Source organism: Poeciliopsis prolifica, unplaced genomic scaffold, assembly GCF_027474105.1.
Source record: "Poeciliopsis prolifica strain line A6 unplaced genomic scaffold, Auburn_PproV2 SCAFFOLD003, whole genome shotgun sequence".
Classification (NCBI taxonomy): domain Eukaryota; kingdom Metazoa; phylum Chordata; class Actinopteri; order Cyprinodontiformes; family Poeciliidae; genus Poeciliopsis; species Poeciliopsis prolifica.
This window is the reverse complement of record NW_026562378.1, coordinates 15,269,501-15,285,439: the sequence shown is the minus strand read 5'-3', so window position 1 is coordinate 15,285,439 and position 15,939 is coordinate 15,269,501. Positions and strand designations below refer to the sequence as shown.

General features: G+C 37.6%; 1 protein-coding gene across 1 annotated transcript in view; it reads right to left on the bottom strand.

The window, feature by feature from the left end:
* The window catches only part of LOC129352285 (SLIT-ROBO Rho GTPase-activating protein 3-like), a 35,986-nt gene that overhangs the window by 15,805 nt on the left and 4,242 nt on the right, over positions 1-15,939 (bottom strand). The window contains 5 exon segments of the mRNA XM_055021212.1: positions 61-189; positions 496-687; positions 4,233-4,295; positions 5,728-5,890; positions 10,329-10,524. Of these exon segments, the coding sequence (XP_054877187.1) occupies positions 61-189; positions 496-687; positions 4,233-4,295; positions 5,728-5,890; positions 10,329-10,524 (743 nt within the window).

Sequence of the window (15,939 nt, the reverse complement as noted above, 5' to 3'; positions counted from 1 at the left end):
TGTCAAGTTTAAACAAATGAAAGGGCTGAACAACAATGGATTTAACTGGTTTTCACTTACATCTATCATGTCCGACACATCGTGTATGTAATATTTGGCCACCAGGGCGTTGGTAGCTACCAAATTGAGAAGATAGTCGTTCCGGGCCTTTGTGCACTTCAGCTTATTTTCAAAGTACTTGGCCTGTCTCTGGGGAGAGAAGAGGAAGGAAGAGTCCCATTAATGCAGGATGTTAAGTGTCATCCTAATGTGCTCAAAGAAAGCTTACCACATTACATTGATTTTATCTCAGTAATTTGTCAATGTACTGTATGTATTGAGTGTATGGCACAATGCAAAGACAAGTTTTCTGCCAGCTGTATATTATTTCTACAAATACATAATGATGCAAAGAAGCAATATAATTTAAAATGCATTCATGGTTTATGTTTGCATTATATTTTCTGCCCCTGATATAAATCTTTATCATGCGTGTTTGCATCAAGAGAAACAAACCTTTTCCTTCATTTTTTCCATCTTCCGGACAGAACTTCTTCGCTGGGGACGCTCATCATGACTGTGACGCAACAGACCGCCGCTGATGTCATTCACCTTGCCAATGTGCTTCTCTTCCTGTTTTTCTGCCTCCTTCAGCTTGCTCTCAGCACTCAGACTCTCACTGTGGTACATGTGGTATGTCTTCATCACCTAAAAAGAAAAATAAAATAAGGTTATGATCAGTGAAAACAACAGTGAACTTTAAAATACTGACCCCCACACATCTTTCTTATTTAGAATCAGACGTCTTCACTGATTAGTCTTTCACAATTAATCCTTTCACAATTTCAGATTGTACCAAGTGAAATCTGAAAAGTTTCAGAATCATAAGAAGTAAATTTTATGTCCTAGAAATAAAATCAAAATCACTGAATGGTATTGAGACCGTGAAATAAATGTTTTATGGTAATGAAAAAAAACATATATGAATATTTGAGAAAAAAAATCTCTTAATGGCTGATGTTGCAGAAAAACTTAACATAAAATGTATCTCTGTGTATTGACCAACACATAATTCTCTAATATATCTTTCTGTCATATAACTCTAGGTTTATGATAAGGCCAGCTGCAATTGCTCGCTACACCTTGGAAATCTTGTTGCCAGCTCTTGCAGCAGTCTGTCAAGATGGCATGAAAGCTCTTACAAGCCCCTTTCACAAAACACTGCAAGTCGGGATATAGTTTCTTTCTGGCCATCTGTGTGTTTTCTGAGAGTACCAGGCAGTATAACATAGCAAATAAACATATCACAGCTTATGCCACCAAGTCACCCGTGAGCTTTTTTCTTCTAACCCATTTCCAAAAGGTCCAAATTTGTCTGGGCTAAAATTGGTCTACAATTGGTTTAAAAGTGAAAGCTGTTGAAACATATTTTTAGACATTTATTAGAAGACTAAATATAGACCAGAACAAGCTGGTCTTAAACTCCAGACCTACTGATTGCAAACACATTGTTTACACTACATGAGACACACATTTACATCTTTATTTGTAAAGCTGACTCTCATCCGACTTTGAGACGCCCTAAAATAAACCCCCTCTTTTTTATTTATTTATTTGTTTGTCAGCACTACTATTTGATCATAGCTTAACAGGAACAAGGGCAGAGAGAGAAGGGGAGGACATGGAGTAAATGGCACAGAGTCAGGAATTGAATCTGGGATAGTTGTGTTGAGGATTGTAGCCTTTGTTCATGGTGCCCTCCCCTCCACTGAGTCACTTAGTGCTGATTTTTGACTGAATAATCTTTAAGCTTATTCGAAGTTGGTTTAAAAAAAATAACAGATAGGAATATGTAACATAATCTAAGCTATTTTGTGTTATTATGAACCTTAAAATAATTTCCAACTATCGTATTCTATTTTAATGTGATTATTACAGTGTTTTGGATTAAAAAAAAACTGCAAATTTCAAACTATGCGTTTATATTTCTTAACTGTAATTAAATAACTAGGTTATATGTAAATGAGTAGCTCTGATTAAGCTCATTGGAACAATCAGTTTGTGAGTTGACAGCTTTAGACTTGTTACTTGTCCTTCTGAAAAAATAAAAACCACATTGCCTAGTCTTCAAATGAATGTCATATTCAGACGCATCACATCATTGTTCAATAAAGGTTACTCATGTTACAGACACATAATCATGACACGGTGGGGGACTGTGGAGTATTTTCAGTGGACCCATCGAGAATCTTATCAAATTCACTACGAGTATCATATTCGTATTGATATTCTGGAGATGGTCTGGTGTATTTCTCCAAGATCTTGTCTTATATTTCAATAAGACACAAAAGAAACTTTTCAGTGATTAAAAAAAAAGAACTAGGTGTTATGAACAAGATTTTTACGACCGTCATCCTATATACCGTTTAAATAGTAACGCCAGATATAACAGTTCAATTAGGCAACATCTGCTTCTCCATCACTGGTTCTCAGGTTCTGGTTACCTAGCAACCCTGGCTGAAATGGACGAGAAACGAACGTGAGATCGATCAGTAGGAGAGGAAGGAGGTAACAAAGTGACACAGAGCGAGCGTCTGTGCTGCAAATGAAACGAGTAACATGCACAAGAAATGTGGTGGACGATGGTTGCCCTAATCCATTAGCTTCTAAAAAGTCTTTTCAACACAAGAAGATCAAATGGCTTACACATCCACGTTGAGCTGTGTTACTGTTACTGCTGCAAAGTTGAAAAGACTTTGGTATCCAGTACGCTGCGTGTCTGAGTTTCAGACAGGCTTTTAATAATGCATGAATGTGAAAAGGGGAAAAGAGAAAAATCAATATTGGTATAGCAGCAATGTTAGCTGCGCTGTATGAAGTTGTATGCGAGAAGATTTTTTTTTGCCGTTTCTATCACGGTGCTGTCTGCTCTTTGAACCTTTGCTTCTCACACTGATGTATTTTTACACCTTTCGCAATAAATATTGGCATGGCAACCACTGAAGTATGTATACTTATTTTGCATTTAAGAAAATATATGCAAATAAATTCTTTTAAAAGTCAAACATTCAATGAAACATTTTCACATTTTTTCTCCCTTTTGGTCAAATCTAAATGATTAAATACTGATAAATTACTTGAGGTCACCAGAAATTTTATTGTTTCTTCAAAAATATTTTTATGTTCACTTAAGGATAAATTAAGCTTAATACATACACATGCCTCCTTGAAATCTACCGGGTCAGGTCCAGTAGGAGACCCAGGACTCAGCAATGTGAAAAAGTATTTGTTTTTTTCACACTGTGGACTAACACTACACATCACTTGAACAAACCATCCATACTGTAAAAAATGTTGGCGCCATCATCATACTGTGGGGGCTGTTTGCAGTTGATGAAATCTTGAAATTGGGGCAGCAGTCTTCCAGACGCAGCCATCGTTGTAATGCAATGGTCCAGATAAAAGTATAGTAATTTTTCAGAATGGTCTAGTCAAAGTCTAGATCTAAACTCAAGTTAGATTGTGTGGCAAGATATGAGAAATCAACTTCAGTCAAATATGACTGAATGTAAGGGACCACACAAATGTGTGACAGTAGAGTTCAAAATGTAAGAAAACTCTTGTATGGCTCTAAAGCTGTTAAATGTTAAAATATTTTGTATTAACTTGCAGTGGAACCACAATGAACTGTGGTTGCACTGCAGCTGAACCAGGAAGCTCAGCAAACAAACAATCCCATGCCAAAGCAGTCAGAGGTTTGTGTTCAGCATGGATTAGATAGCATGAACAATAAGCAGCGTCTTTTTCTCTGTTCTGCACACGTTCTAGAATTACAGAATTTGTATTTTTTATTTTTTTTACAGTAGATTAAATCATTTGTGAATTGTTCATTTTAGAAAAGGAAGAGCTTCCTCAGACTCCACAACTATTTCAAAACTATTTGCCATAAGCATTTCTGAAGCAAAGTGCTGTCTTTGATTAAAAACAGTTTAAGACAAAAAACCTTGGAACAATGCAGCAATTGACAGCAGAACAAAAATTGGCTTTCTTACAACCTCAGCAGAAGGAAAAAGTGATAAAAGCCTGTTCTGTTGATAAGGCCTTTCTCCAGCGTGCAGCGTCTGGACAGCTGCTGCACAGGTTACAAGCTCGGGTTAAAAAGAAGGCTACGGAACTGCAGCAGCAGGCTGCCAAGGCTGGGCACCGACACAGAAATGTTTGGCTGGCAGGAGGAGGGATGTTGCGCAACTTACTGTGTAGAGTTCATTGGTGACTTTCACTAACTCTTCATGCATCTGGACCCCGATGTCTTTACTCTGCAAAGAAAAGAAAACAGAAACGGCAGCAGATTTAGTGGAGAAATAACATGCAATGTGCATAAATATAAATATGAAAACTACTGTTGTAATCATGTCATGAAACCCTTGAAAGCTGTATGGCAGTTTTATTTCTCTGCGAAGGATGTCAGCTGACATGCTGTCATTACTCTGCAGATGAGAGGATCTAATACAATGCCCAAAGAAAAAAGCCAGACAAAAATAGAACAGTGCACTCATTGCAGAACATTTCTCCAGACAGAGAGTCCCAGCTTCAGCTCAGTTACAGGGAATAGGAGCGTATGATGAATTGGACATTTCGCACAATAGGGCTTTTAGGCAAGAAGAGGGAGAGAATGGTGCCAGCTCCAGTGGAGTGTGACTGTGGAAATCCTTTTGAGTGGATAAAGAACGGCGTTTGGCCGATCTATCCTGTTTTGTTGTCACCTCTAAGGCACAACTCCTCAAAACCACAAACTTGCATTTTCTCATGCTTAGAGAGTGAGACTTCAGCACATTTGGTCCATTTAGAGTTTGTCTTATCAAGCGCCAGATGTGATTCATTCTTGTCACCGCATGTGTAATTCATTACTATTCACTCTGCACTGCAGCTGAACCAGGAAGCTCAAGCATAACAGGATTATTGTCTTAAAGGAGTCTTAGCACATTTTCTGTGACAGATTTCCAGCAGGCGGTCATCAGTAATCTCCTTTAACCTGGCCCAAGCTAACCATTTTTACCCACCTTCGCATTGGTGCATCTTTTCAGATTCAGTTTTAATTTATTAAAATCCCACATTTGCTATTGTTAAACGATAGAAAGGGCCTTGTTGTGTAGGATGGCTGTATAATGCAAGGGAACGTGTTGGTAACAAGTAGAAAACATCACTAATGTTTACACCTTGCTTGTGCCTCATTATTAGACTCCCTTCATAAATGTGTTATTGTTAATAGTATAGACTCACTTTTACCTGAGGACAGATTTTTCTGTGAAGCATTTCCAAAACATTTGGACAGTCACTAAATGAGTGCCAATCATGAAAATGACTACATCAAGCATATTCACAATTTTGTGTTAATGCGTTTGTATTAATATCCAAATAACAATGAATGATTACATATAATTATAAGTACAATAATCAAAGTTTTACAATATTTTATCGGCACCAGGAATAATTCTTGTCTTTCTACTCTTTCTTTCTACCATGTTATACATTTTAATTTAAATGTTATGTCTTAAAAGTGTGGTATGTTTACTCAAGATTATTAGAAAATGAGAATGTCACACAAGCATAAAAGTTACATAATTAAACTTTATAACTGCTATGTGTGTTTATGTATACTGATCTCGCCACAACATGCTTTAGAAATGTAATATGAGTTGGTCGTTTGCATGAATATGCGTGACTCGTAAGGATCGGTTCCATTCTGACCTTTTTGAAGAGTCTGGTGACATCCTCGCCTACGTGTGCCAAGCGGACAATGACGTTGTTGTTGTAGATGTCGCTGAGAGTGGCGTGGTCTCGGCTCTCTCGCCGGGTCTGGTCCAAAACCAAATACCAGCAGTTCACAGTGGAGATTAGATTTTGGTCTTTCCTGTGAAGTTGAAGGGGGAAAAAAAAAAAAAAACACCTTGTTGGTACAAATGTGCATCTTCAAGGATTACTTATAGCTGCACCAAATGTTTCATGTTTTAACTCTGATCAAAGTGGTTGGATTCTAAGAAACTGGCAGATGTAACATCCCTGCACATAAAACATGAGGTTTAATGAAAACTTTCATCCTTGAGCAACCCTGAAGTCCATCAATAAATACAAGCAGTTTTTACCAATTACAGATGAAAACACCAGAGGGCATGCAGAGAGGAAATCTGTACACACACAAATGTGAGGCATGCTGGTTGCCTGACTGCTCAAAGAAGCATGTGAGTTCAATTATCCTCACACCAAATAGTTTATCATCTTGTTGTTGATCTTTCTTCTGTGCACATATGCATTAGTGTTTTTCAACCTTAATATGACTGGGATCAGGTTTAGACATAAAAAATCATGTCACTGTTTTTAATGTTTAATAAAAAAAGAAGAAGAAAAAGGTGGCTAAAAAATATTTTCCCCTGTAAATAGGTAATCCAATCAAGCATTCAAATAAAATCTAAATTGTTCTGTATGTATAAAAAAAAGGAGGAATCAAATTTCAGTAAATAACTTAATCACTTTTATAGCTTTTACTAATAAGGAAGAATAATTTAAAGATAGATTTCAAGTCAAGTACAACATCTGTGTTAATCTATAAAAGCATTGATAAATTTCAAGCTTGACTAAATGAGTTCATGCTTTTTTTTTATGAATATTGGCTGTACTTTGACTAACATGAAGCTGGCTTTAATCTCTAATCCTCAGGTACAGTCAATGACTGATCCCAGTTTTCTTCCTCGTTATAGTTTCTGTTCTGTGACAAAGAAACCTAGAATCAACTTTATTGTGATTCACACAGAGCACCCACAATACAGCCAGATAGTCACCTGAAACCACTGAAACTATTCAAATTTGCTTTGCTTCAGGAAACTGGAACCTTTCTTTGATATTACAAACAATTAACCACACACTGTGAGTCAGTGCATACTCTGAAGCATTCTCCAATGCATAATGCATTAAACTTTGGTTAAGGCTTGGCTTTATATTTGCTTACAGTTTCTGATGTTGCTCTGCTTTTGTGCAAATGACGCAGGAAAAAAGTCCAAATTGCTAATCTCTTAATGCACTGTTTTGTATTCCCCACCCCTTAAACACAACTAAAAAGAGCTGTGCATCTCCATCACTTTCTTATGTCAGATACTTGACTTCTTCAGGGAGAAAAAAAAAAAGCGTGAACAAGCTCTTTCTATAGGCTCGCCTCTCAAACTGAGCTGGTGTTTGATCCTGGACATGCCTTCAAGATGACAAGATAAAAATGTCTGCCTGCCGGCTGCTCAAGAATAAGGATAAGTCTTTTCGTATTCAGAGCCCCGGCAGCACAATGTTGAACTGTTTAAGGAAAATGACAGAAAGAGGTTTTCCACTTGACAGCCCATAAAAAAATCCAATACCTTTTTCACAGCTCCGCCATTGCATCAGAAGAACACAAAATTTGACTCAAGAACCTTTTACCGACAAAACAGAACATAAACTGAATCTGTTACCTCATTCACTGAACATGATGGATATGCAGTGCCTTGCACAACATACCCTTTGTTTTCAGATTTCAATCATTTTATTGGGCTGACAGACCAGGAAGGGAGAGCATTTGTGAAATAAGAAGACTAGCGGCCTCAGACTCTGGGAGAGCTGCAGAAACCCACAGCTCAGGTAGGAAACAACAGATAATGGTGCATTTAGCAAATATCGCAAATAATTATGGAAGGGTACCATGATGAAAGTGATGAAACATATACATTTTGCATAATGTCATAAGGCATTTGACGCATGCATTCTGCAATAAAGAACCGGTAAATATTTCAAGTTTTGAGACAAACAAATCTGTAGAGAAAATACTTGCACCTTTGCTGTGCTCACCTTCGTGTGAGTGAATACTCGGACTTGCTTTTTTGTGAAAAATCTTTAACAATTAAATGCCCTTCTCTTTCCACTTGTCAGATACATATTACTTCACAAGTAATACTGTGAAGGTATTAGCCGTTACCTAACAAAATGTAAAAAAGTTTGACGGGTATGAGATATTTTGCAAGGCACTGTTCGTTATGAGTGATGCATGCAGACAGTCCCTTGTGAAGTAAATCTCTACAGTTAATTTGGCAGATTTAGCAAATTTATGAGCTTCTCAGGCATGGACGTTCACTTTCTACTGGATCCATGAACTAATCCAGTGCATTCAGTCATGCACAGTGATACAGAGAATAGAAATGTTATCATAAGTGGGGAAAACGCAATAAGAGATAGCTTAAAGAGAAGAAGTGAAACAACTACAGGTTATTAATGACATTAAAGAGCCCCTCCAATCTCTTCTACAAGCTTAAAAGGAGCTTTTGACATTCAGTTATAATGATGACCATTTAATGTGACGGAGAAATCTGGGACAGTGAGGGGTGTGGGGAGAAGTTTCTGCAGGAGTCTCCCTCTGAGGAAACGCTCCATTAATCAATGTCCTAGTGACGGGAGCTCTCAGCCGTGATTGCGCTTTGGGTCCAAATGGCTAAAGAGAGACTTCATGATGGAGATGAAAAGAGTTTCCCAGCATTTTCCAGCATAAATCTCTGTATGGCTGCAGCATAAATAGATGTACAACTACTTATGAATCAATTACTCCAACTGAACCATATTGCTAAATGTAAATAACGGATTTCCTATTTGATAATCTAAAACCCCATATAAAATGTGTAGGTATCAAGGTAGATGACACAAATCTAAGCCGCACGCTCAACGCCCTTTTAAGGCTTTTCTTTTAAGGTAAAGATCTCCCACTTTGATCTTTTACGATATTTACAACATTTCCATTCTAATTACTGCACAGTTTCTTTACCTTTTAATCTTTCTCAGTATATTATGACTACCATTATTACTGTTTTTGTTAATCTTGGCTTTCATATATTTAATGATGCCATTTCTCCTGAGTTTCTCCTCTGTGGGGCAGTAAAGGTTGTCTCAAATTACTGATAGTGTTGGCAAATAGTCTTTGAGCAGATATCACTTGCTAATTAAAACACTGGAAAAAAAAATCACTTTTAATCCCTTTTGTCTGGCAGTAAAACTACATGTTTAAAAAAAATAACTATGACACAAATTACAAGTATTGATCTAAGTATAGTGAGAATTACACAACTGGGTAACTGTTAGCTCCTAAAATTAGCACCTGCTTCATCACTTCCAAACTGTGTGAAACTTGATGGCCCTTTAGTTGTAAAGGGCATGCACTGGACAAAACAGGATCATATGTAGATATATATTTAAACTGATCCAAAAGGAACTGGGTTATTGTAAGAGTTTCTCAAAGCTCAGGTTCTGGAGAAATAGTTCAATTTAGAATGACAAAGTTACTGTCAATATGCAATCCTATCAAGCAAGGTAAGCTTAAGTTATCAGTTTTGTGCTACAAGTATGAAGACAAGTTTTTCAAAACTGTTTTCATGTTTGAGCCTCATGCTCTGAAGTAAAAAAAATATATATAAGTATATTTAAAAAAATAAATTCTTCCCACTCAATCCTTTGTGTGGCTGCATATTTGGTAGAAGAAATGTGAAAATGTGACAGTAATCTATAAGTAATCTGAGATTCTAGTAATATAATTTTTGCATACAATAAATCTAGTAGATTTGTAAGATTGCTCCCTCATGAGCTTCTTAGGCATGGAAATTCACTTTGTACTGGATCTATGAACTAGCGCATTCAATAATTTATCTTGCAGTCTTCATTGATCAATGTTCCAACCTCATTAGAAAATATTATGCTTCAAAGCATTATTAATGTCATTTTTGTATAGTTATCTTTATGCCAAGTGATTCTCATTAACAAAATCGAGTTGGGCAATTTCTGAACATGGACAGTCACAGAGTGCTGCAGGCTAGTCTAAGCATCATCTCCAGCACGCCGCAGGGCATTGCTGCTGCCCATGACAAATGACCACAACACACTGAAAGTTAAACTACAGAAAATTAGTAATATGTCACTTTCTTTCTGCTTCAGCAAATTCTAAATAAAGATATGTCCCAGTTTCTCAGTGTAATATGAATTTCTGCTTATTTGGCTAGGATTTCATTGTAATAATTTTTGAAAATGTAAACGACATGATAGCCAGAGAATAAAAGGAGGGGGTGGAGGGATAGATAAAGAGTCTGACCTAGTTGGAAGGAACAGAGCAGCCCGGGGCCACAAGGCATCTTGGCCCTGGATTCATTTCAGGTCATTTCCTTTGCTTTTATCCCTTCTCCCTCTTTACTTTTTATTCCCCCTCTGTTTTGCTCTGTGTCTGCAGTAGCAGTGATCAGCATGGCACATGTGTGATTTTTGTTTTTCAGGTGTTTTTCTCTGTTTGAAACACTCACTTGAAATGCTGGTGTTCTCTGGAGCTGCGGATCTTGGAGGAGTAGCGCTCAGCCAGCTTATCCAGCCCTCGGGAATACTCTAGCTGGAGTTCGGCCTTTCGGCGAAAGAACTCTTGCAGGTCCTGCAGCAGCTGCAGCCGGGACTCGGACTGCTGCTCCAGACATCGGAACTGCTCCACTAGCTGGTTACGAATCTCTGCGTAACCAAACAAAAGACAATTAGCAAAATAAACAGAGCCTCTCTACATGTCGGTCTGCCCCCTCCCCCCCGGAAATTAGGATCACTAAGGCATGTGAGGACACATTTAATCCAAAAGTAATGCGACCAAACAGAACAAAGTCATCATAAGTGGAGAAAACCAAAATGTCAGAATTCATTTGTCTGCCAGCTTTACATGCAAGTGTTTTGTGGGGGTAGAGAGAAGGAGAAAGAGAGCAGGAGTATCTGCTTGCTGGGGTTGCACACGTGCATACAGTATGAGATGCATGTCTGATGATTGCAGCAGACAGCACGGAAAATTCAAAATAGGTCAGCTTCTCAAAATGCATTGTGCCGAGAGAGCCTTCAGAGGACATTGGCTGAAATACACAAACTGCGAGCATTTGTCTCATTACGCGATTACAATGGTGTCTCTGTGTTTGAGGTTTGGACACCAAATTGTGCTGTGTTTAAAGTGGGAATAGTCTAGATTTAAGAAAACATTTTGAAGCACAATAGAGAGACATAAAACAAGAAGATGTAATGTCACCCTTTGTAAATAAATGCATTCATTTTCTGTAAATTGGCTCCTGCCCTGTGGCCACATGTTTTACTGATTAGGTCAGGTTTACAGTTTTATCAATACAACAGCTAATGCAAACCTCCTGAGTCCTTCCTGAATAGCCTAGAATTTCACTGAACCCATTTCCAGTCATCTTTGGTATTTCATTTAATAAAACCGCCAATAAAACAAAAGGATAACCAGCAATATTACCATGACTCTTAAAAATATGGAAAAAAGGTAATAAATTCTATACCAACACATACTTGTAACATCTAAAGAAAGACAGCAATAAATACAGTGACTACATAGTTGCTAAATATAAACCCTTTATTGTTATAGGTTACTTTACAACTTATGTCTCACTTGCAGGTACACCCTAATTAAAATTATACAAAGAAATAGAAGTATTGTTTCATAATGTCATAAAATCCTTCTCGATAAACATTTTACACAATATTCTGCTTCCCCATCACCAGGGAGGAGATCCCATCTGAACTATTAGACAGGCAAAAGCAAACATAAGTTTTCATAAGAAGAAATAACAATCTGGCTGACTGTATGCGTTCAAGGTCACTGGCACCTATCTTTAGCAGTCACTGGGCAATAGACCGGGTGCAATCTGGTAGGACACCGGTCCATCACAGGGCAACATGCAGTGTGTGCAAAGTTATTAGGCAAGTCGGTATTTTAAACAGATCATTTGTAGGGATGTTTTCTAAATTCAGTTTTCTAAAAATGAAATCAGAGAAAGTTTGTACAGGAAATTAGAAGAGTATCAATTTAAAACTCCAGCTTTTACATTAATATTTATGACATTTATAAATCACTCATGTGTCTATAATTTTGGCAGATACATATTTTAGTAAGTATGTTTAGTCAGTGTGTTCAACGCAACATGTTGACATTGTCCTCTCAATATTAATGTTCTCAAAAATCTAAATTAAAGTACTTTAGTATAATATTTTGGATCCATTCAAATTGACTTTTTCGTCATTCGTCAAACACTTACGTTTGTTTTCACTCCTTTTATTTTGTTATTCAGACATCTTAAAAAAAAAAACTCAAACCTGGACTGATTTACAGTCAATACAAATTTTTTACAAACACATATTGTAATTTATGAACACATTAATAGTGGAAAAGAAAAGGTTCTTAGTTTTCCCCAGAATATTGTCAAAGCTTATTTTGTTATTGTAAATCTAATATCACAATTGTCTTCTAAACTGAATGTACAAAATACTGCAACACAGATATACTTTTCTATTTTGTACATTTATATAGATTATTATGTTCAATGAACTGTGTAGTTCTAGTTCCAGTTAAATCCATATTAATACTGAAAAAAATAAATATTTTTTAATGCACCCACTGGTGACGCACAGCCACTTTGGTTACTTTAGCATTAATTATGCTAACCTACCTCTGAGCTCACATGGACAGATTATGCAGAGACATATGCAAGGCTTTCTGAACAAAGTTTTTTTTGTTGTAGAAGGTAACGAGACCACTTGACCAACACTGTTTCAAAAGATCCCACTATGACATACTGTTACAAGCATGCATATCATTGCTGAATTGACAACAAATCTATGTAAATGCAAGTATAGAAAAGAGAAGCCTTCTGTTAAGATTCTTCGTGTCATTTTTCTAGAAGAGGAGGGAAAGATGTCAAAAATTCCTCCCCCACTGTCTGCGAGGGAAATTGTGAATGAGTGAGCAAAGACTGAGACAAACAAAGTAAATATGTAATCCCCTGACATGCAGAAAGGAGGAGATGTACCTCTTTTGGTCCCCACAGTTGCCTAGTTGCCTGGTTACATGCCTCTGGAGGCATTTCAGCAAGAGCGGGCCAGTTCCCTGCTCCAACAGCCGCAGCAGTCAGTCTGTTTAGCATAATGGCCAAGGACAAGGGCAACGTTCTCTGCTTCAGAATAAGCAACAACCAGCCTCTAATGACGAATAAGGCAGCAATCAAGTCCAAAACTTCAAGGGCTGTGATGCACTCTTGAACTGAAATAGACCAATGAGCAACACAATTTGTTGGTCTTCGTGGTTTAAGTGATTATTATCCCCACAGTGTCAGGAAACAAACAACACAGAGAGCAAGATTTTATTTCATAGATTTAAAAATATATTATAATATTTGCTTTTCCCCTCCTGTGTGAGTTATTTTTAGATCCTAAAGTGTTACTAGCAATAGAGCACAACATTCAATGAATGATTCAGGAGTTTGCAGGGTAATGCATAATTACACAGAAGCTTGCAAGGAATTTAAGAAATAGGACCCAGACAGTTTTTTTTCCCTCTCTCTTTAGTTGAGAGTAATAAAATGTCAAGCAGCATGTCATACCAGATTCTTCGCCTGGGAACATTGTGTATGCTCCACACCCAAAGGCTGGTGGAAATTCACAAACAGGGTTTTGGACATTTGACGGTGTTTCTTACCCTAATCAGAGTGATCGAAATACACAATGCCTCTCTTTAAGGATATGAAAATAGATTTTAATACGTAAGATTGATGGCCACATGAATTGAGTTTGTTCTAAGGTGGATAAAACATTAGTCAAGCAGTGACATCATTGCTTGTGTGCAATGAGTGTTTTACTTTAATATGTCAGAATCAAGCGCCAACTTGATTCTCTGGAGGCATTTCAGCAAGTGCTGAAAATATGCCAAATGATGATATTTCTGAAAACTTATTGTTTCTAATAAGTTTTCAGTTTTAAAAATATATTCTCAGGCCACTTTACTCAGTAGACGTTTCTGATTCAGTACAACTTATTTATTCAATGCTAAATCACAACACATGTCATCTTAACCGTCTGAGTATTTCAGAAGCAGCTTATCTTCTTGGTGGTTTAGCCATAATTTTTTGTCTGAACTACTGAGAAAGTGCAAAAAAGGAAACAAAAATATTCTGTGAGACACAGATCTATAGTTGATGTCAGTCAAATAGCCAGGCTGGCTTTAAATGAAAGAAAAGCCACAATAGCTGAAGCGAGAAATGTTGCAGCCGAGGTTTGGACGACACCTGACCGCTGATGGGCAACAGCAGCAGAAGACCACACCGGATGTCAGCTGGAAACAAGAGTCCAAGTCTACAATTCACACAAGTTTAGCAAAAGTGGAAAGAAACAAATTGGAAAGATGTCGCCTGGTCTTTTAAATATTGATTTTGATACAATATTAAGATGGCAGGTTGTCATAACATGATACCAAAGATCCTAATGACTCAGGATGGTGCCAATGGAGTAATGGAGGATAACTTCTTAACACTGACAGTACTAACCGGATGTCGTTTGAATGCCACACCTTACCAAAGTACTGCTGCTGTTGAAGTCCAACAGCCTCCACAGTCACCAGGTCTCGATCCAAAGGAGCCATGTTTCCCAACCCTGGTCCTTAAGGAAAGTTTTAGATGTTTCCCTGCTTTAACACACATGATTCAGGCTTCTGAAAAAGTCTGTCAACCAGCCAGAAACCAGATGTACTGAAGCAGGGAAACATCTATAACATGCTGGGAGTTATGCCTTGAGGATTATGATTAAAAAAAAAAAAAAATTACTCACATTCTGATGTGCAGCCAACAAACTATGAGGCACTATCATGTTAAATTAGACCCAATACTGGGAGATATTTTTACCACCTTGTTGAATCTATGCCAAACACAAAAAGGCAGTTCTGACTGCAAAATACCAGCCAGTACAAACCAGGAGTATCTAATAAGCTGGTCAGTGACTATTTAATACACAGAAAAGCCTCCAGTAATTTAATGTTAAATAATGCTGGTAAATATTTTTCTCTCTTTAAATGGTAATGTGGCATACAGCATTCAATCTGACAGTCAGTAATTGTAAACCCACGTCAGTGTCAACCTAAAACATAATTTAGCTTGACACTACATCGTTTAATGTGGTGCTACATTAAACGATGTAGCACCACCTACATCGCTTAATCTGATGTAATTACGGCTCAAAAAGGTTATTTGTTACAAATGTTTGCCCTTCCTGAAATGTTAGAAGGCCATCACCTGCTATTTTTACTCTGCAGGGTCAAAAAAGACATGCTCACCCAACAAATGTAACAGCAGCAGTGCTTGGGGTGGTTATGCTCCAATCTCTGGCTGACAGTCAAATGAAATAAGGGAAAGCTTTGGTCACCGTTTCATCCCAGCGCTGCCAGCGAGGCGTGGGCTTTACAACAGAACAGAGCACCAAACACAACGCAGAATAGAGTCGCCATCACCACGGCTGCCAGTTCAAAGTAGCCGAGAACCGTTATTAGTAAGCGTGGCCGGTAGTGGTGACTGAGACTGTTGTTAGCCATGCGTGGCTAATCACAAGGGACCTAACCCAGAATGACACATTGACATAATTTGGTGCAAATCAAGGTTGTGATGTGTGAGTGCTTGTTTTCTGAATGCAGTAATGACTATGGCATGCATTTGTATTTGGTTTGGTTGAGTTCACATTTCTTGCTCTCTCACTCCTGAAAAATGCTTTTAACAACTAACTGCGTCACTCTTGGTGTAATCACACAGGACAATCCTAAATTTACAGGCGTAGTTCCAAATGGCTTTCTGCTTGGATTTCATAATGCTCCACTGTGAGCCATCGTCTGTCACCGAAGCAACAAACAAGGATCTCAAACATTGGTGTTACCAAGACACAAGCAACAAAGATATTTATGGCACTATCAAAATTCAACCATAACACTTCAGGCCAGAATTTATCAATGCATTTTTTCCTTTGTGATGGAATCTGACAGAAAGATTTGTCTGCTTACTCTCCAAGGAATACATATTTGTGAAGAAAATCACATTAATTTCATGGCTAAATAACAAGACT